At 34.5% G+C, this 22,197-nt stretch overlaps 2 protein-coding genes and 1 long non-coding RNA gene across 6 annotated transcripts; 1 reads left to right on the forward strand and 2 right to left on the reverse strand.

Moving 5' to 3' along the window:
* Positions 1–316: 316 nt before the first annotated feature.
* Positions 317–6,547, reverse strand: LOC112568244. Of its 4 annotated transcripts, none has more exons than XR_003100043.1 (8): positions 6,482–6,547; positions 5,173–5,277; positions 4,169–4,369; positions 3,480–3,608; positions 2,652–2,742; positions 1,599–1,794; positions 1,067–1,120; positions 317–511 (listed from the first exon to the last, which is right to left on the reverse strand). It is a non-coding gene; the product is annotated as an uncharacterized LOC112568244 (long non-coding RNA). The 4 variants fall into 4 exon arrangements; XR_003100042.1 differs by having other exon boundaries at positions 5,178–5,281; positions 6,482–6,499; XR_003100041.1 differs by having other exon boundaries at positions 5,173–5,281; positions 6,482–6,499.
* A 3,902-nt stretch (positions 6,548–10,449) lies between these two features.
* Positions 10,450–17,819, forward strand: LOC112568238 (kelch-like protein 21). The gene is made up of 7 exons (XM_025245437.1): positions 10,450–10,497; positions 11,580–12,297; positions 12,447–13,264; positions 13,469–13,720; positions 13,873–13,901; positions 15,572–15,731; positions 15,995–17,819. The coding sequence occupies exons 2-7, from the start codon at positions 11,586–11,588 to the stop codon at positions 16,100–16,102; spliced, it is 2,079 nt and encodes a 692-aa protein (XP_025101222.1). The 5' UTR covers positions 10,450–10,497; positions 11,580–11,585; the 3' UTR covers positions 16,103–17,819.
* LOC112568242 (C-type lectin 1-like) lies at positions 16,986–22,168 on the reverse strand. The gene is made up of 6 exons (XM_025245440.1): positions 21,813–22,168; positions 21,150–21,277; positions 20,314–20,404; positions 19,258–19,454; positions 18,709–18,760; positions 16,986–18,169 (listed from the first exon to the last, which is right to left on the reverse strand). The coding sequence occupies exons 1-5, from the start codon at positions 21,886–21,888 to the stop codon at positions 18,743–18,745; spliced, it is 510 nt and encodes a 169-aa protein (XP_025101225.1). The 5' UTR covers positions 21,889–22,168; the 3' UTR covers positions 16,986–18,169; positions 18,709–18,742.
* Between the last annotated feature and the right edge of the window lie 29 nt (positions 22,169–22,197).

The following is a 22,197-nucleotide window of genomic DNA, read 5'->3' on the forward strand; positions in this document are numbered from 1 at the left end:
GAACTGTTTTGTGACATTAACATTTCGTAGGAGCATATTCCTTAAAAGATGTAAACTTGTTTCATTAAATTTGTTTCCATATGTTTCAGTATCTGTCATCTGTGTAAGTTAATGTGTACATTTATGCTTAGTCCCTGATTTAGCAAGTAAACCACATTTTATAAAACAATTTTTACTAAAAACATGGGTAAACAGGCTTTTGTTTTTTGTGCATGAGTGTGCAAAGTGAAAGATGTGTCCTAGCAACAGTGGCTGCGTGTAATATATTTGTCTCTATTGCATGATAAATCCCATATGTTGATATTACTTATATTATCAATTTTTTTTCAGATGGCGCCTGATGGTATAATTAGCAATGAAACCTGAGACAGAAAATGTGAATATTTTTAAGGAAAAATAATCTCAAACATGCTAACATAAACATTGTTGAAATCAACTTTTATTGTTTTTTTCACCCGTGATTTGAACAGCGAGGTACAGCTGCATCAAAGCTTAGAGATAGATGGGAGTTCTGAAATGAAAAGAAGAGATGTACAATTTAAATGAAACACAAAATATCAAAAGTTTTTGTAAGTGTTTACAATTTAAGATAATAATATACAGGCCTACTATTGTTATTGTCTTCATATACTGACAGTTTTATGATATGATTTTTCCCTTTTTAGAGATTATGATTTATTTGAAGTGTAACATTTTCGGTGCTTTATAATGCTGATGCATTCTCTTTGATAATATTTGGACATGTATTTGTTTCTTTCTTACTAGATACAATTTTTTTTTCGCATACAGCTAACTGATATGCAGAAGAAGGAAAATAAACCAATTGTTAACAATTTGTGAACTTTGGCTTAAAATCACCAAAATCTTTAGCATTTGTTGAACTTTAGATAAAGGTCATTATGCCCTATTAAATTTTTTTAAATATATAATTAGTTCTTGTGCTAGAGGCACAAATCTGAAACAATTCTGCAAGTTTTATCAGCAAATAAAGGAAGACTGCATAACCTCTAACACTATAGCAAAGGTATTAGATGTATCAACCAGTCAATTGTGTGATTCAGCTTACTTTACACTGTTTCCTGGTCTCTTGCCTTTTTTCTCTCTATTCCACGTATGGTTGCTGGAAAGGAAAACGGATGGTGAAAACATGGATAATAAGCAATACTGGTCTATAGGGAGTGTAAAGTAATAAGAAACTATAATTAAATTTAAATAATTGCATAATCATTGCAATATATATATATAAAAAGCATAGGTCTTTTGTGTGTCTGTTTCAACACATGCCAATACTAATAATAGTAAAGTGTTATGAGTTTACAGCACGGAAAAAAGTATTTTAAATACATGTCTAAACAGTTTTTTTAAAATAAAGTGTAACACACATTTATTACTGTAATTTTACATGGTCATAAAATGACATGTCCGCACTTTGCAACTTGTCCAGCACCAGTAAGATTTTTTTCCGGCAACAACTATTTAGAAAATGGGTTATTCTACCGCATGAAGTAGATTAGACCAAAGATACTTTATTGAGAGAAATAATTCTTGCTCTAGTTATCAAAGTTGAACACAGAGTTACAAAAAGAAACTTTAATTACCTCACAGACGAATGTTTTCGATTGTTCACACACCTGAACAAACCATTTATCAGTTTTCCGAAAAACTACACAGCCGCCACAAACATTGGGTTCATAATCATCCCACTTATAAAAGGTTAGAGGAGTCCTATCGGTACCAAATACCCATACATGTTTGGAGTATCTGTTATTCCAATCCAGGTATCGTTATGTTCATCTGCAAAGACAAAAAAGTAGAAAGGAAATATTTAAAAGCGAACTTCAAGTGTCAAACATTAATTTGACTGCGATATATGAGGTAACAAAAATACATATTGATAATATTACCTTATTGACAAGACCGCTTTAAATGTGCTTAACACATTTCTAACAAGATGTGCAAATTTTTCATAACAATACACATATTAGACTAATTAATTACAAACAGTTATACACGAATGCGTAAACTGCCATTAAAACTGTTCCTTTGAGCATTGGTAACTTTAAAGTTTAATGGAAACAGATTGATCCATGAATTTAGTACTCTTAGTGTGTCTATATAAGGGAAGAAACTGCAATTTAGAATTTTCTACTATAAATTACCTCCCTTGCAAAACTTAATTTAAAAAAGACGGTGGTGGGAGCTGTTATATCTGAAAGAAGGCAAAGATTCAGTAAAACGAACTAAACACTGGTGAGCACTACAAATAATAAGATTATAATATAAGATGGCAGAATCATCAAGTGGGATTTGTCCTCAGATTTCATTTTAATTCACATTACTAAAAAAAAGTTTGTCAAAATATTGATAAACAATTAGTAAATGTTTAAATTTTTTATTTCTTCTGGAGTTCATCTGTGATATCCATTTTTTACAGTCAAATGTACTTAGCATGCATTTTGCTGTTTTTATAATTATTATCATCATTATTACTGTAGTTTAACAGCCTCCAAGGACAGGAAGTAACTTTTAAAACACAAAGAAACAAATGTGACGTTAAGGGAGATAATGTATGATAACTCTTACGCGAAAGGTCACAAGTGAGGAAAGGGTTAAGGAGAAAGAGGAAAACAGCATGTAAGTGATCCACTTACCTGACATTATTTGAACATATCGGCTGACATCGTAGTTTTCTTTCTCATCGTTGATTTCAACAATACTTGCGTTTAGCTTTTTGCAGTATCTCTAAGACACACAGACACACATGTAAATATATACAAACATAATAACAAACAAAATAACACAAGTACTTTTATATGTTGTGTTATAATTACCAAATAATAAAAGAATACCAATGCTAGAATATAAAATATCTACAGTCCACTCGTTCAGTCAGTATGATGTGTACTCGGCGGATGAGCATGAGATGAGAACTGTAACGAGTTTATCTTATTGATGTAGTTGCAGTAAAGACTACACTGACGAGCTCAGTTTTTGCTTAAAACAAATTTTTGTTTAAGTTTTGTAGTCAATATGTGAACATATTATCTGGAGAGCGTATTTTAGTGACTGGCGACCCGTGGGTAAAAGAGAACAGAAACACAATAAAAAGAGAAAAAAAAAATACTTCAGTATAACAACAGTTTACTTTTTTTTTACTTATGTGAAAGAAGCTTTATTTTTGATCTATGTTTTTTTCATCTTTTACTCGCTCCATCCATATTAAAACAGCGTTTGAATTTCGTCTTAATCGGTACAGATCGCACTAGGGTACCTCAATTTAAACGTATTTTAAGTCGATTTCTAACTTTTATTTTAACATAGCAGTGTATTTTCTTGAAAGTTTAATACAGTGTAACCATGAAATCCATTTTCAAAGAAAAGTCAAACTGCACCGCACGGTTTAAGATACATTTCGTTGTGGAGCTTGGCATATAAATATAAAATACGAAGATGGCAAAGACCAACAACATCCATATTACCTGTGCGTGTCGATACTCCAGTCTGTGATAAATATAGACGTAGCAGCTGTTTCCATAACGATTCCAGTAATACAGGGTATCCTTATACCCCACCAATGGGATCTTCCTGCAGAGAGGTTCGCGCCCAGGCTAAAAGCAACAAAAAATTTATAAGTAGTTTTTTTACAATCCAATCTCGTTATCACTTAGTTGTATTCTAATAATTAGCCAAGCATGCACGTGTTCCAATATTGCTTAGGTCAACTTTTCCTTACAATGTTTCTTTCTTTAGTTATTGTACAAAAAATGGCGTATGACTGTCAAACATACAGTAGTTATCCTCCTCCTCCTCCTCCTCATCATCATCATCATCATCATTATCATCATCATCATCGTCGTCGTCATCATCATCGTTATTATTATTTTTTTAAATTATTATTGTTATTATTGTGATTATTTTGATTATTATCATTAAGTCCTGCTTGTAAATTGCAACTTTCTTAGTTGCCTTTTCTTTTCTGCTATGTGTCAAGAACAAATTGTAACAAGCTGGTATTGAATATGACAGTTCTTTCTTAGATCCTTGCACCGAGCAACCCCCCACTGGCAGACAGAAAAGTCTACTTTAGTCTGATCATTGAAATCTTGCGGTGGGTGTCGGCCTCAGACCCTACTTTATATCATTTTGATAACACAGGTGACATCTTTACTGAATCCGAATGGAGTGGACTGCGGCACCAGGAGGGCGAGGACAACCAGTACACAGAAGCTGATCCACATCCTCATTCTCTTCCAGTCTTAAAATTTTGTAGAAATGTGTTGACTGTCTTCGTTTTGCGAGTCGTAGAGGAGCCTGACTGCTGCTTTCGTGTGGAGGAGAAAGATAACTTTGGTGTTGAAAACAAGGTTATCTGAAATAAATTAATCTCTAATAATTATTGGAAAAGCAGATTGTTTTCTAGTTTATGCAAGAATTAAGTGGTTGCAGTACGAGCTATAGATTGAAAGGGAAGGTTAGAGCGAGAGGGAGGAATACACACATACAAACGCACTGACAAATTAACAGACACAAACACACATCCTTCCCTTTTTTCGTTTGATGATAAAAAAATGCATAATTTTTTCTTTGTTTTTATACAACCTCACTGCAATGCCCTTTTCAATAAGGCAAAAGTGAAGAGTACTCGAGACTTCAATGCGATGTCAACGTGACATTTACTCACCTAAAAATAATCTACGAGGCTTGAGACTTTGAAGTGACATCTTATGCCAGTCATTGCTGAGAGAACTTTTGTCCTCAGTTGTAAATTAAGCACTAGCATATATATTATGTCTTAAAACCAGCCGTGCTTAATAACTGAGGACAAAAGTTCTCTCAGCAATGACTGGCATAAGATGTCACTTCAAAAGTCTCAAGCCTTGAAGATTATTTTTAGGTCGGTAAATGTCACGTTGACATTGATGATGACATGATGATGATAATGATGATGATGATGATGATGAAGATGATGATGATGATGATGATGAATAGGAAGACTATTTCCTTATAATATATTCCAGTATGTTAGAGAAGATTAAATAAAAACTAGGCAAACATACAAACACACAAGCACCACTAAAACTAATACTAATATGATGTCCTCACAATCTATTCCTACATTCTAAACAACCTTTCGTCAGCATGTTTAATTTTCAACCTTTTATTATTATTTACATTACATTGACTACAAAGAATTCCATGTACAGCAACCCAGTCGTTAGGCGGCGTGACTCACAGCCAGCCAATCGTGTTGAAGCACTAGTGACGTGTGCACGCTGTCTGGCTGGGCAACGTTGCAGGAAATAAACAAAGTAAATAAAAAAATTGGTTGTAAAATTCTAATAGACACAATCAACAATATATATATATATCTCTTCTGTTGATTTAAATTTGTTTTTAAAGCGCTGTTTATGATGTATAAATTTTATAAATATATATTTTATTCGTTTATGGAAGTCTTAACAGCAACATGACTGTATGCTATGAAAGAAAAAATGAAGCATAATAAGACACGAAGATTAAGGTAATTTTTTAGGACTGATTAACTAACCAAGTGAAATAAGTTTTTAGAGAAGATAACACACTTATTCGGAAATTGTGTGAGGGGATTATTTAGTCTAGTAAAGTTACTTCATAACATAAATACACATTATGCTTCAATGTATGCAATAAGATAATATAATTACATATCTATTAAAAGCAATGCATTGTCAACACAAATAATTTTCTGCAAAGAATATCATTGCGTATGTACAAAAGGAAACACGCTGCCACATAATAAAAACAAATTGAAATCATGTACCATCTGTTTATCTTCTCTTGTAGCCGATACAACAGAAAAATATTAGGAATAAACAGATTGTGTACAAGAATGTATAATCACAATATTTGTGATTTAAAATGAGTAAGATGAATGTGTTTAATGTAAAGACCTGTAAGAAATTATTATTCATAAAAGAATAATATATATTTTAAAAAGTTAAACATCATAAACGGTGCTTGAAAACAAATTTAAATCAACAAAGGATATTTATATTTGGTTGATGGTGTATATTAGCATTTTACATTTTTAGCATATATCAGCATTTTAGCATTTTACAACCATTTTACGCAGAGAAGAATGACTCTCTTTGTGCCAACATACTATAGAAGACAAAGGAAAAAATGATTTTTTTATGTTTGACGTTTGATGCTTATTGCAGAAAACCAATAAGTATTTTTTCGGCCGATGAGCCTTTCCCCGTCAACGTCAAATGATAAAACATTAAATAAAATGTGTTCTCAAGACAGAGTTTCAGTAGCTGAGTAAGCCAAGTAACACTGACCGAACACTGTATAACACCTGGCGGCAACTCCTAGAACTAGATACCATTCCACGGACATAAGGTACAACGAGTATTTTAACTAAAAAAGTTGTCATGACATCACCTGAAACAGACTGCTGTTCATCTAATGATTTCAGGTAACAGTGATGTATACTTACCTGTGTAGATAGCAGCAGAAGACAGGTACCCAGCTGTAGCAGGTAAATGGCTTTTATAGAGGGCGCCTACCACGTTGCCCAGTCAGACAGCGTGCACACGTCACTAGTGCTTCAACACGATTGGCTGGCTGTGAGTCACGCCGCCTACACGACTTGGTTGCTGTTCTTTGTCGTCAATGTAATTGCGGATAATAAAAAAGGTTAAAAATTCAACATGCTGACGAAAGGTTATTTAGAATGTGGGAATAGATTGTAATGACATCATATTAGTATTAGTTGTAGTGTGCTTGTGTGTTTGTATGTTTGTCTGATTTTGGTGTCATCTTCTCTGGCAAACTGCATCCCCCCGACTATTGGGTTTGCCTAATTGTTAGGAAATCACTCATATAAATGTGATGATAATGATGATGATTTGTAAGAAATAATTATTCATAATTGAAAATGTGTATTTTTAAAAGTCATAAATCAAAACCCGTGCTAGAAAACACATTTGAAATAGCAAAGGATAATTACATTTTGTTGACTGTGTATATTAGTATTTGTTGCTAGACGTGTTGTTAGAGGAAAAAAAAGTGCCCATGATATGGTCAGACTGTAACGAGAAACATCACTTATACACAATAAAACTACTTGGTCGTCTTGTGGACACAATATATTTGTAAATCAATACTGATTTGTATTTTTTTTGTATTATTATAAACACCTTTAAATTAATCATCATCATCATTATCCTGATATCTTTTCTGATTTTTAAATGTACCTACCTGTGTGCGAAATAATGAACAAGTTATTGAAATATTTAATATATATATATGTGTGTGTGTGTGAAGATATATATATATGATTGCTGTGCCATCAAAAAGCAGTCACCACTCTTAAGGTTTTTAAATGCAGAGTAAGAATAACGCATAAATCGAATACGACTACCACAGCTGTCGACATTTATAGTCCAATCATTCTCGTATGATGCATAAGCATTGAAATTAAATACTAAGAACATTCGAACTGAAATTAAAACGGCCTTTCCGTTTAAAACCAAATTAAATTAAGGTTAATAATACTTTGCACTGTTAAATGATTAATTTGTTTTACCGCAAACCAAATAGAGAAAGGAATGAAAAAGAACTAGAATTCTGTCATGATCAACAAGCATGTGTATATTAGGTTTAATTACAGCTTGAAGCTACAGACTTCTCGATATTTCAAATGGATTCCTTGCAAGTTTTGTTTTTTGTTTGTTTTTGATTGACGAAAGGCACACAGTTAAATAAAAGACCTTTTCTTTTCGGGAGAAAAAGCTGAACATTCTCTTTATCACTTCTAAGAAAAATCTGTCACAGGGAGTTAAGCATAACAACGAGGTTGTCCTTATTGTGACTGTTAACTCCCTTGTTAAATATTACAAAAAGGAAATGTATGTATAATAATAAAAAGAGAAAATGAGTCAAGGGGAAGCAAAAACGCATACCCGACGAATAATATTTGTCATTTTAATTACATTCAACAGCTTACATGTGTGCTATATTGTAGTGATTTCACACAATAGATGGACCATAAAACATATATACATGAGAGCAAGTAGCACGCACACACACAGGAAAGAAACAAGCATACACATTAACATTCGCGTGCATGTTCAGTGTACACACAATTTATAACAACGCACATTTACTTCTCTAACTTGAGATGCTGTTGACAAAGCAATAACTTCGTGCATAATATTTTAGAAAAATCATCAGCAGCATCATCATCATCATTTAAAAGTTGCTCGACAAACACTATTTGTGTGTCCCTTATGTGTTAGAAGTTTGGTTTGGGACATACCTTTCTACGACTGTAAATACCTTCTAGTCATCATTACGCTTCTGGAAGATGTTTGTTACACGTTTACCATTGTTTAAGAAAATCTGGTGTAAGAGTTCTCCATCCTTACTCTGACCACCACACACAGTTATGTCCCCTGCTGAGAGACAGGCACCAAAGTGACGACGTCCTGGGAACTTGCCGACCTCCCTGAAGCTGACTGTACTTCGGATCGTCTACGAAAATATAAAAACAATGGCATGTCTGACATAAGAAAAGTTATTTATATCACATTAGAAATTAAATGCAGACAGTTCTTCAAACAACAGATATTTAATAATATTTGAAACGTACAATCGCCGAAGACTAAAAAGAAGCAGAAAAAAAACTTACCCAGGGAGAATCCTTTTCCTTTTCTTTCCTGTGAAATTTTGTTTTTTTCTATGTTTTCAGCCAAGAGAAAGCTCTCCCACATACACAAGACATCCCCTTCAGGTCTCACGACGTAAATACGTCCTCCATTGCTCAGTGCACGCGCATCGCACGTAGGTGTTGGTAGTTTGCCAGCTTGATAGGTGAAGCCACCCAGGGTGTCTACTCACTGCACCAAGTCTGTGGTGGCTCCTTTACTATCCACCCCACCAAACAGGTAAATGCGGTGACCGAGAGTAGCGGCAGTGGTCTCTCGAACACCTAAGGTCAGCTGACAGAAGACGCTCAATTCTTTGGCCTTTGTGTTGTACCTTAGGACACTTGACGAAATCGTTTTCTCGCCCTCAGCCGTTTTCTGACGTCCACCAAGAACATAAATGTAGGAACTGATAGCAGCCATGGCGTGTTGTTCTCGACCTTTGTCTGGTTTACTTAAGTTAAATAAAATTATTTCTGTTTAGGGGTAATGCATTAGTGCCCAATAGTTATACTCTGTCGTTGTACAGCTCTAGAGTAATTTATGCTATATAGTATACTTAGTTCCCCATGTTTCGATTTAATATAGTATATTAGCAATATATACATGGTAAATGCTTGTACTCAAATATTAATTGTAGTTTACTTTTCACCCACATTTAGTGTTTAAAGATGATAGTGTGCCCTTTAAGTCGCAGGCAAACGAGCTAACGGTGAGATTTAAGGAAATGGCAAAGTTCACATGACGCTGTAACTTCGGGGCTTGTCTGTACGCAAGGGAGCTAATTGTGTGTGGCGGAGAAAACAAGGAACGACAACTGATGGATACAGTGGAGAGGGTCAGTGTATTTGTTGATAAAGTCACGAAGGTCCAGAACACCACTGCGCGTGGAGCGGCAAAATTCGATCTGCATGTGGTGAACATTCCATTGACTCACCTCACAACTCAGGTTTATTGATGCTTTCACAGCCGTGGTGATAATACTTCTGTTATCGCCATGACATTTACAGGTCAAGGGCACAGTGGGGTTACCTTGCAAAAAGCGTCATCTTTAATTTTGACATGGACAGAAAATAGAAGGTTGCAAGAAACCTGTGAAATAATGATACCCATGTTAGACTGAGAATGTTCTATTAAAGGAATCATTTTCCAAAAGGCGCGGTAAATAAATTTAAAAAAAACCCGTTAAGGTTAGCAATGAAATGTTTGCTAGAGCTGCGAAAAAAAGAAGTTATTCTGCCTCTTGAAGATGTGTTAAATCTGATACCTTAAAATATCGTTAGTAATTTTTAAATAATATTATTAACCCTTGAGATATTAGTAAAAACTTAACCTTCTTATACAAGGCATTGAAACAGAAAGACTACATTTTCGGTATTAGTAGATTTGAATGTGTAAAGAAACATTAAAACTTTAAGGACAATTTTCTAACAGATTAGATAACGTTTTGCAAAAAAGGAAAATAACTTAAAAATATTAAAATATAAGTATCATTATTCTTACTAAAGAACTCTGTGGACTTCACTAAAAGATTTATTGGTAAACTGACAACTGGAGAAAGGTGAGGAAGGACAACACCTAAAACTTATAATTACTCCTCATAACAATATCAAAACTTGCTGTAGACAACGCCAGGAGTCTGTTTATTGTGCACTCACGTGTCTTTACTATCTGACATTTTTCGAGGACTAAATAAATCGCCGATAAACGTCAACGGAAATTCCCGCATTCCAAAATTAGAAACAATCTACTCAGACTGTGTTCACTTCTAAATTTGTGCGTTCAGTCTGCTGTGTATATAAAGGTAGCCACAATTTCATGCAAAATCTCTTGCAAATAACGTTTATAGGTATTTATTTCACTATATGTGTAAAGTAGTCTCATGGAATTAACGACGATAGAGGTCATTTTCAGAAGAATTCATATTATGAATTGTCATTACCTCTAGGAAACGCAACTTCCGTAATTGTCAGAAAGATTTACATGGGATTTGCTTAATGAAGCTATAAGACAGGCTTGAAATTTTGTTTAAAGTAATCCAAGGAAATAAGAAAGATGCTTTTTAGTTATGGTAAAGTAAGGTGGATTGTTATAAACGTCTTCCGGTGTCCGTGACAACGATCGGAATAAAGAACTGTTTTATCAATAGGATATGTGTGCGTTTGTGTAAATGTATATACAGTTTATGGGGTTGGTGTGTGCTTGGAGCTTGTGATTTTTGTTTTTAGGGAAAGGGTTTAGGAAAGGAAGCATGAGCTCTTTTGATGCTGAAGTTGTTTCTCGTTCTCTTTTCAATTATTTTGAAGTTGATGAGCAAGTCTACTTTTTTAGGAAATTAAAATGACTATTTTGCATTCTTCAATATGCTATCAATTTGACCGTTGATTTTAATTTGTTTTCTATTTAAAACCTTGACAAATTATTAAATCATGTTTTAGGAATGGGGTTGACAATACAATGCAAAATATGTATCTAGGATACGTTTTGCGCTGATTCTCTTTGGCTATAATGAACTGCCAAACCACCCATTGCAAGCAAAATGAAAGCCCTAACAAAATTAGTATGAAATTGAAAAGTATAAATGACTAGATTAAAGAGATGAAGCTTCTTTCTGTATATTTCTTTGTCGTTTCTTTATATTAACGCCACTGTGTGTCTGTTCTTTCCTCTCCTTTGTTTAAGTGATATTGTATTTCTTTCAATGTGTGTGTACTATTACATGCATATATAATATTTTCAATTATATATATATATATGTTATTTGTTATCTATGCCAATAAAACCATATCTGTTTTGTAGGAAGCTAAAGGGCTTTCTCGCTCATTCTAAGCTAATTTAAGGAGTAGGTTTACTTGTTTGAAGTTTTCATGTTTATTGTTGATGCAGATTGTCATGATGTCCGAGAAGTTAAGAGACCTTACCGCTGCCAGCACCTTTACAGGTATTGGCCTTTTGAAAGACCAACAGAAATTCTGTGACTTGAAAGTTACTGTAAAGGGGGAATTCTTCTCGTGTCATCGTGTAGTTCTTGCGTCAGTGTCGAAATTCTTTGACACCAGACTATCGTCCACTATCCGTAAAAGCAATCTTCAACATGTGCAAATTGATCACGACGACGTGTCTCCTGCAATTTTTGGATCTTTGCTAGAAATTTTATACAAAGGCAAAGATTTAATTACCTTGGATTCGGTCCAAGACTTTCTAAAAATGTCTTTGTACCTTGAGATAGACTACTTGACAAGGTATTGCGAGGAGTTTATACTGAATGTTGACCCTAAAGATAGCTTAGGTCTTTGGAGATTTGCTCAAAGTTACAAACTCGTAAATTTAAGTGAAAAGTGCTCTAGGAGAGCTGCGGAGAACATTGACACTTTGCCACAAGGCGAGTTGCTGTCCCTCCCAAAGTCTATGATGCTCATTCTTCTGTCGCTTCAAAAGAAACTCAGTATGGACGACGTCTGCAAGACCATTCTACGCTGGGTGGAGTTTGATCAGGACACAAGATCTGGCTTCCTCACTCAGTTTCTTCCCTTTATACCTTTTCCACACCTTAGTAGGCCCTACCTCGCTGAGTTGATGGAATACCAGAACCATCCGTTTAGCGGTAAGTTTATAAGTAATAATTTGCTCACTGAAAAAAAAATCACCAATTGAATTTACTAGCAAAGCAAAACATACCATCTCTACAGTATTTGTTGATAAGGACGTCTTAAATCATGTCTTTAATTATCTCTTGACCTTTTGTTCATGCAGAACACGTGAAAGAAAGTGTCGTCTTTGCCTTGATAAACAACGACGACAGACATGTCCATACATGTCGAAAGATTTTGTGTCAGCAGTCCGTTATTGTGGATAGCACAGACATTGTTCCAGTGTCTGTGGTTGTCAAGGCAACAGAATTACCACTTGAACAAGGTCATACGTTGGAAGCATGGCGTAATGTCGAGGAGCGGTATCTTTTAGCACCTGTACCTGCAAACACAGGATGCCACTTTTCTACCTGTACCTGGCGAAACGACCTTTATCTTCTCGGCGGCACTTTGCTGCCGACGTACTTTGCCGTCTATAAACCCTGCGACAATCAGTGGACTCCCTTACCTCCTTTTTTGCTCGGACTTGGTCGAGGAAAACATGCTATGGCCGCCGTCAACAACAAAATTTATATCCTCGGGGGTCTGATAAAAGTACCGGAGGATAACAAAGCGACCTCATCAGGCGTTTGGAGCTATGACATAATGTCCAAGACCTGGAACCATGTCTGTTATTTGCCCAAATCTGTTCAAGAATCGTCAACCGCCGTTCTTGGACACAGAATATATCTTTTTGGTGGGCAGGATGATATGGAAGTAAACTCTGACCTCGTGCAGTGTGTCGACACAATGAATAATGTAGCGTATGTAGCTGGCAAACTTCCATCTGGAGCGTGTCGACCACGTGCCTGTAGCAATAACGGCGTCATCTGGGTCGTGCTGCCGACTGGCCAGGTGCTGCAGATGTGGGAGAACTTCCATCTGGCTGATCAAAGGGAACAGCACTTAGCCGTCGAAAAGAATAGAAACAGAGAAGTTGAGGTATATATTTAATAAAATAAAACATTTCATAAAACATTACAAAATGTGTATAGCATCTTGCATTTTCGAGAATACATATTGTGACTGACCATTTTCTCACATTATGCACTCTTATAATTATATGATATTCTGTTTTTTAAGTAACGTTTTCTGTCTTGTAAGGAAATTTTTGTCGGTAGAATAGTTATATTTTTTCGTTTATAGCCTTACAGAGACCAGTTCACCGTTTCGTTCAGACAACTATCACAAATCTCCGCAGGAGATCACATAGCTGCTTGCTTAAACATGAATAGCATCACAGTGATTGCCGTCGACACCGCTGTACATGGGTGCGTCATCTGTGATACCAGCATCATCAACCTTACAACTGGTGAAGCAGAAAAACATTCCACGTGCCTGACTGGTGCACAGTACTTTGATCTTCATTACATAAACATACCTCAGGTGCACCTTAAGGTAGGTTTGCTGGTTAGTCGTAGAATCATATTTAGTATTACAAATCGAAAAGACAAACAGACAGAAAGACAGACAGACAGGTAAAGAAAAACAACAACTAACCGTTAAATTTTATTCACTTTATGTTAATTTATTCAAACTCTTTATTCCAGCAAAAGACAGGAATACTTGAGGTTACAAAGTAAGTGTATTTTTCTACAATTTTAAATTAGTTAATGTTATTTAAAGTCTCTGAAATCATTCACATAATGAGCTACTTTTTATAGCAGAGCGATTATAAAATTATATATTTAGACAAATCTATATTTTTTACTTTATTATGATTATTAATAGTTTTTTGTTCTTTGTGAAAAGATAAATCGCTATATACTCATTAACATTGTTAGGTACCAAGGCGCACTTAGCATATGGGGAAATAATTATAAATAATCCTCGCAGATTGTGTTGTCGTCGACATGTGCTCATCGAATCATTTTATTTCCCTTTAATAAACATCTATGTCACTACCCTTTGTTAGCTACGTCGCCATAAACAAGGGACGCGAAGATTTACACAGCTGTTACAAAAGTGTAATATAATAAGATTGCAGCAAAGTTATTCGAGATATACATCTAAACCTAATCGCCTGTCCCTAACTTTGCATACGATGATCTACAATCTTAGTGATAATTTTCCGCATCAATGTGGCTCAACGTCTGATTGACTTAAGTGCGCAGACGTAGTAGCTTTCTAAGACTTGAAATATTTCTATATTACTATTTACAGCTTTTTAAAGACTTTCAAACTTTATTGTACCCTGAAACCAGATGGTTTTACCCATTTACTATTAATCGGAGACACTACTTAGACACATACTTCAAAGCGAAAATCTGGCAAAAATTTGGCACTAGGCTTCCAGCTAATAATTTTGTTAGTACATCTGGCTCTCTTGCAGATAACATTCAAATTGATTAAGTGGCTCGCTTGGAGGACTATTGCTCCTTTCTCTCGTATTTGCCTTCGCTTAAGTCTGCGCCGCGTCACCTAACTTCCCACGCACTGTGTACACCATGTACACCAAGGCATTTGACACCTTAGAACGTAAAGTAACCAGAAAATACACTGTAAGAAAGACATTAAAGAAGAAATGATGCTTTACAGGAGGGATGAGGAGCACTGTTGGGAAGAGGGCGTCAGCTCCCGTTGCCCCTGATTATCTTGACCAACTTCCGCACCATTGTCAACAACATAACAGAACTCTGGTGAAATACGACAGTCTATTTTTTGCCACACAACCCTACGTGAATTAAAAACAACCCCTAAACGACAGACTTTAACTCTCTGCTTTCATAAAGGCAAAGAGCATTGTATATTATCGTTAACAATAACTGGACCAATTAGTTCACCGTATCCGAAACAACTAGACCTGTGTCACATGAAAGACTGTATCGTTTCTGTCATTTATTTACCATGTGCTTTTGAATCGTTGCTGGGAGGAGGGGTTTGTGACCATTAGTATTTTTATGTGTGAAGTGTAACCATATTTGTCTACGTTTATTGCTTATGAGAGCTTGCCAAAAGGAAAATATAATCTCTTGTAGAGAGAAGTATACAAGAAATGCGTCTTATATTTTACATTACTATCATCATAATCTAGAGAGATACAGATATATCTATCGAAGGAATAATTTTCAATATATTTATTAATCTTATTAATGTATATCTGCATATATATATATAATTTTAAAGGACTCGTTCGTTAAGTATTCGGAATTTTAAAACATGTTTCAAGGAAACGCTGGTTTTAATTTCTAAAAAAAGATAAAAAAGAACAATTCACAATACTACTTATGACCATTTTTAATTTTAAAGCTTTTCCAGTCGGTCTTCAGACACACATTCAGTCAGCTCATTGATAACGACTCCATTGCCAGAGCAAAACCCATTTTTAGTGATTAAAAGCGGCAGCAATGAGCAGCGGGAGACAACAAGCCGTCCTAAGTCACCTGCGCCAGGAGAAGCAATAAGAGAAGTATGATATTTCTGAAAGACACATGCTTAGACAGAGAAGCAATTTTACATACATAAGCTATCACCCATCCCCATCATAATGATGCAACACCCCCAATATAGATTTTGTATTATCATTTTTAGCGTGCCTAACATAATCCTGTCTATTCCACTTACTATTTACTATTTTTTAGCAAGCTTACGAATTCTTACTGCTTTAAATCACTATCTTCTTGTATATTTACTTGTTCAGTAATTGATTATTTTATTGATCATGCATTTCAGATAGAAAAAAGGCTTTTCCTCCGAAAAAGGCCTCATTCTGAAGCAGAACGATCTTTCAAACAGAAGGAGCGGCGCCAATATCTCCATTTGCTAAGCAATTATATATAAGCAAGTACTATTTGTTAAAACTTATGAATACTATTGCTTGTCATCAGCTAGCTCATAACGTAGATTCATTTGCTTTGCCTCTGTATACACCGCCCTGGAAAAATGCACCGCTGTAACCACAGTAGTTAGTTTGTAACCCTGTGAGTAAACGAATGAATACATAAGGGAGGAAACCCCGGAATGTTTAGGAATTGTTCTTCTATGGATTACTTCCCCTTAAAAGCTATATCTATATAGTCAACCAGTCAAGTTATTTTATATTTGAAAGTAGACGAAGATTTTATTGATCAAGTGCCATGTTGACATGTTCCCGGTTGCTCAATTCGACGTGGATTAGCCCTCAAACAACAGAAAATGAGAAGAAAACAGTAAGTAATATTTAAATTCTAATGTGTATTATAATAAAATATGTTCTTTGTTGGTTGTTTATGTTTGCATTTATTATGTAAAATCTTTTTAATGCATTTCTGCCTTTTGACCTACTGCCCATTTCTAAATTCTCTACTCCATACAGTTACTATTTTGGATTTGATTTTACGACAAGAAACCAGATACTATAATTGTTAAAATTAACATCACGCAAATGTTTTAAAAATGTTTTTAAACAATATATCTTAGAAAGTTGTCTTGATTGTAGGTTAATAGATATAAATTTTTGATATAAGGGCATAGTTGATGTAAATTATCAGTTTTTTTGCTCTTCATGGCCTTGTTACCTTTGTGTTTTTATATGCATGAGAATGATGCGGCTCTTTGCCTAACTTTCCTTAGTAGACTGTTCACTGTGTTTGTTTTCTCGTTTATGAATTTGCATTGATTATGGCGTCACCTATTGTTCGGTTCTTCATTTCACACTGTAAACATCGAATTTTTTTTAGATTGTATTGTATTCCGTTTATTTTGTCTTGGCCATTTGGTATGCTGTTTGGACACCGATTTCTACAGCACATTTAGTTTTTTTATTAATAGTTCAAAATTCTTTCTTGTATTTTCTAGCTCATTCCTTTCACTTTTTTTAACCCTGTTTCTTCTTTCTTACCTTTCTCACTTTTCCCCCCTTGTAATTTTGTAACCTTTTGTTTGATGTAATAGATAAACTCTGAAATTGGTGTTACTTGTTCATAGCGTAGTCACATGTATGTGTGTGTGATAAGATGAATGTACACTTACCTCGCACAAGCACGACCTATTACACACAACACAACGCTCGAGTAGCCCCATTCAGATGAAGATGAGGATGAAGAGATTTGAAAGTGAATAGAGTCGAAGAAGCACAAATTCAGAGAAATGTCACTGAGACACAAAGATGGCGGAGAAGACTGTTGTCTGTTCCCCGCTTACTCGGCTATTCTTAGAGCAACTGCTTTTCTCTTATATGTGACGTCATTTTCTGCTTCATGACTCGCACATGACGTCAGACACAAGACACCACTTGTACAATAAACCATACAACACATCCCACAACTCATTACAACATCCTCCCTGAAATAGCTTCTTTAACTAATCATGGAGGAGCAAGTAAAATAAGCTTGGAAGTATTTAAGTTTTGCATTAGAACTTTTTTCATACATTGACACTTCTTCAGAGCATATATAGGTGTAAACTTATTTTATTAAATTTGTTTACATATGTTTTAGTATCTGTCATCTGTGTAAGTTAATGTGTACATTTAAGCTTAGTCTTTGTTTTAGCAATTAAACAACATTTCACAAAACAATGTTTACTAAAAACATGGGTAAACAGGAATTTGTGTTTGTGTGTGTGCGTGTGCGTGCAAAGTCTAAGATAATTATGTTCTAGCCACATTGTCTGGGGACTAGATTTTTGTCTCTATTGCATGATAAATCCCATCAGTTGACATTACTTATTTCTAAATATTTTTTTCACATAGCACCTGATGGAATATTTAGCAATGAAACCTGAGGCCAAAACTGTTAATATTTTCAAGCAAAAATAATTTGAAAAGTGCTAACATCAACTTGTTGAAATCATATTTGTTAAATTTTTTCCCCGTGCATTTGAACAGTGAGGTACAGTTGCACCAAAGCTTAGAGATAAATGGGAATTCTGAATAAAAAAGAGAGATATAGAATTTAAATAAAAAACAAAATATAAAAATAACTTCTCAAGTCTTTACAAGTAAGATAATAATATACAGGTCTATTCTTGTTGTTGTCTTCATATACTGACAGCAAAATTGTTTATTTATTTCTCTTTTTTTTTAAGTGTTACATTTTTGGTTCTTTATAATGTTGATTCCTTCTCTTTGATAATATTTTGACTTATGTATTTGTCTCTTTCTTTCTGGACACAATTTTTTTTTACTTCATACACCTAACTTACATGCATAGAAAAGAAAATTAACCAATTGTTAACAACTTGCGAACTTTGGCTTAAAATCACCAAAATCTTTAGCATTTGTTTAACTTTAGATGAAGATCATCATGCCAGTTAATTATTTACATAAAATTAGTTTTTGGTGCTAGAGGCACAAATCTTACACAAGTCTGCAAGTTTTATCAGAAAGTCAAGAAAGACTAAGTGACCTCTAACCCATAACAAACACATTTAATGTATCAACCAGTCAATTGTGTGATTCAGCTTACTTTACACTGTTTCCTGGTCTTTTGCCTTTTCTCTCTATTCCACATATGGTTGCTGGAAAGGTAAACGCAATGGTTAAAACATGGATAATAAGTAAAAAAGAAAGCAATACTGGTCTATAGGGAGTGCAGCCTATAAATAAACTATAATTAAATTTAAATAATTACATAATCATTGCAATATTCAAATGTATTCTATAAGCATAGGTCTTTTGTGTGTCTGTTTCAACACATGCCAATACTAATAATAGTAAAGTGTTATGAGTTTACAGCACGGAAAAAAGTCTTTTAAATACATGTCTAAACAGTTATTTTTAAAATAAAGTGTAACACACATTTATTACTGTAATTTTACATGGTCATAAAATGACATGTCCGCACTTTGCAACTTGTCCAGCACCAGTAAGATTTTTTTTCCGGCAACAACTATTTAGAAAATGGGTTATTCTACCGCATGAAGTGGATTAGACCAAAGATACTTTATTGAGAGAAATAATTCTTGCTCTAGTTATCAAAGTTGAACACAGAGTTACAAAAAGAAACTTTAATTACCTCACAGACGAATGTTTTCGATTGTTCACACACCTGAACAAACCATTTATCAGTTTTCCGAAAAACTACACAGCTGCCACAAACATTGGGTTCATAATCATCCCACTTATAAAAGGTTAGAGGAGTCCTATCGGTACCAAATACCCATACATGTTTGGAGAGTCTGTTTATTCCAATCCAGGTATCGTTATGTTCATCTGCAAAGACAAAAAAGTAGAAAGGAAATATTTAAAAGCGAACTTCAAGTGTCAAACATTAATTTGCCTGCGATATATGAGGTAACAAAAATACATATTGATAATATTACCTTATTGAAAAGACCGCTTTAAATGTGCTTAACACGCTTCTAACAAGATGTGCAACTTTTTCATAACAATACACACATTAGACTAATTAATTACAAAGCAGTTCTACAAGTATGTGTAAACTGCCATCAAACTGTTCCTTTGAGCATTGGTAACTTTAAAGTTTAATGGAAACAGATTGATCCATGAATTTAGTACTCTTAATGTGTCTATATAAGGGAAGAAACTGCAATTTAGAATTTTCTACTATAAATTACCTCCCTTGCAAAACTTAATTTAAAAAAAGACGGGGGTGGGAGCTGTTATATCTGAAAGAAGGCAAAGATTCAGTAAAACGAACTAAACACTGGTGAGCACTACAAATAATAAGATTATAATATAAGATGGCAGAATCATCAAGTGGGAATTGTTTACAGATTTCATTGTAATTCACATTACTAAAAAAATGTTTGTCAAAATATTGATAAACAATTAGTAAATGTTTAAATTTTTTATTTCCTCTGGAGTTCATCTGAGATATCCATTTTTTACAGTCAGATGTACTTAGCATGAAATTTTGCTGTTTTTATAATTATTATCATCATTATTACTGTTGTTTAACAGCCTCCAAGGACAGGAAGTAGCTTTTAAAACACAAAGAAACAAATGTGACATTAAGGGAGATAATGTATGATAACTCTTACGCGAAAGGTCACAAGTGAGGAAAGGGTTAAGGAGAAAGAGGAAATCAGAATGTAAGTGATCCACTTACCTGACATTATTTGAACATATCGGCTGACATCGGCGTTTTCTTTCTCATCGTTGATTTCAACAATACTTGCGTTTAGCTTGTTGCAGTATCTCTAAGACACACAGACACACATGTAAATATATACAAACATAATAACAAACAAAATAACACAAGTACTTTTATATGTTGTGTTATAATTACCAAATAATAAAAGAATACCAATGCTAGAATATAAAATATGTACAGTCCCCTCGTTCAGTCAGTATGATGTGTACTCGGCGGATGAGCATGAGATGAGAACTGTAACGAGTTTATCTTATTGATGTAGTTGCAGTAGAGACTACACTGACGAGCTCAGTTTTTGCTTAAAACAAATTTTTGTTTAAGTTTTGTAGTCAATATGTGAACATATTATCTGGAGAGCGTATTTTAGTGACTGGTGACCCGTGGGTAAAAGAGAACAGAAACACAATAAATAGAGAAAAAAAATACTTCAGTATATACAACAGTTTACTTTTTTTTTTTTTACTTATGTGAAAGAAGCTTTATTTTTGATCTATGTTTTTTTCATCTTTTAATCGCTCCATCCATATTAAAACAGCGTTTGAATTTCGTCTTAATCGGTACAGATCGCACTAGGGTACCTCAATTTAAACGTATTTTAAGTCAATTTCTAACTTGTATTTTTAACATAGCAGTGTATTTTCTTGAAAGTTTAATACAGTGTAACCACGAAATCCATTTTCAAAGAAAAGTCAAACTGCACCGCACGGTTTAAGACACATTTCGTTGTGGAGACTGGCATATATATATATAAAAAATACGAAGATGGCAAAGACCAACAACATCCATATTACCTGTGCGTATTGATACTCCAGTGTGTGATAAATATAGACGTAGCAGCTGTTTCCATAACGGTTCCAGTAATGCAGGGTATCCCCAAACCCCACCAATGGGATACTCCTGCAGAGAGGTTCGCGCCAGGCTAAAAGCAACAAAAAATTTATAAGTAGTTTTTTACAATCCAATCTCGTTATCACTTAGTTGTATTCTAATAATTAGCCAAGCATGCACGTGTTCCAATATTGCTTAGGTCAACTTTTCCTTACAGTGTTTCTTTCTTTAGTTATTGTACAAAAAAAATGGCATATGACTGTCAAACATACAGTAGTTATCATCATGATCATCATCATCATCATCATCATCGTCGTCGTCGTCATCATCATTATTTTTAAATTATTATTGTTGTTGTTATTATTGTGATTATTGTGATTATTATTATTAAGTCCTGCTTGTAAATTGCAACTTTCTTAGTTTCCTTTTCTTTCCTGCTATTTGTCAGGAACAAACTGTAACAAGCTGGTATTGAATATGACAGTTCTTTCTTAGATCTTTGTACCGAGCAACCCCCCACGGGCAGACAGAAAAGTCTACTTGAGTCTGATCATTGAAATCTTGCGGTGGGTGTCGGCCTGAGACCCTACTTTATATCATTTTGATAACACAGGTTAAATCTTTACTGAATCCGGCATGAGTGGACTGCCGCTCCAGGAGGGCGAGGACAACCAGTACACAGAAGCTGATCCACATCCTCATTCTCTTCCACAGTCTTCAAATTTTGTAGAAATGTGTTGACTGTCGTCAATGTACTGACTGCTGCTTTCGTGTGGAGGAGAAAGATAACTTTGGTGTTGAAAACCAGGTTATCTGAAATAAATTAATCTCTAATAATTATTGGAAAAGCAGATTGTTTTCTAGTTTATGCAAGAATTAAGATAATAGATAGGCAAAAGTGACTGTTATATTATGTGAATAATGAAACTTATCTGTCCGAAAGATATCAAAAAACAGTTGCTGCCGGTCGTTTTTCACACACACACACAGAGACAAGAGAGATAGCAGGAT

The sequence above is a fragment of the Pomacea canaliculata genome, linkage group LG7 (assembly GCF_003073045.1).
Source record: "Pomacea canaliculata isolate SZHN2017 linkage group LG7, ASM307304v1, whole genome shotgun sequence".
Lineage (NCBI taxonomy): Eukaryota > Metazoa > Mollusca > Gastropoda > Architaenioglossa > Ampullariidae > Pomacea > Pomacea canaliculata.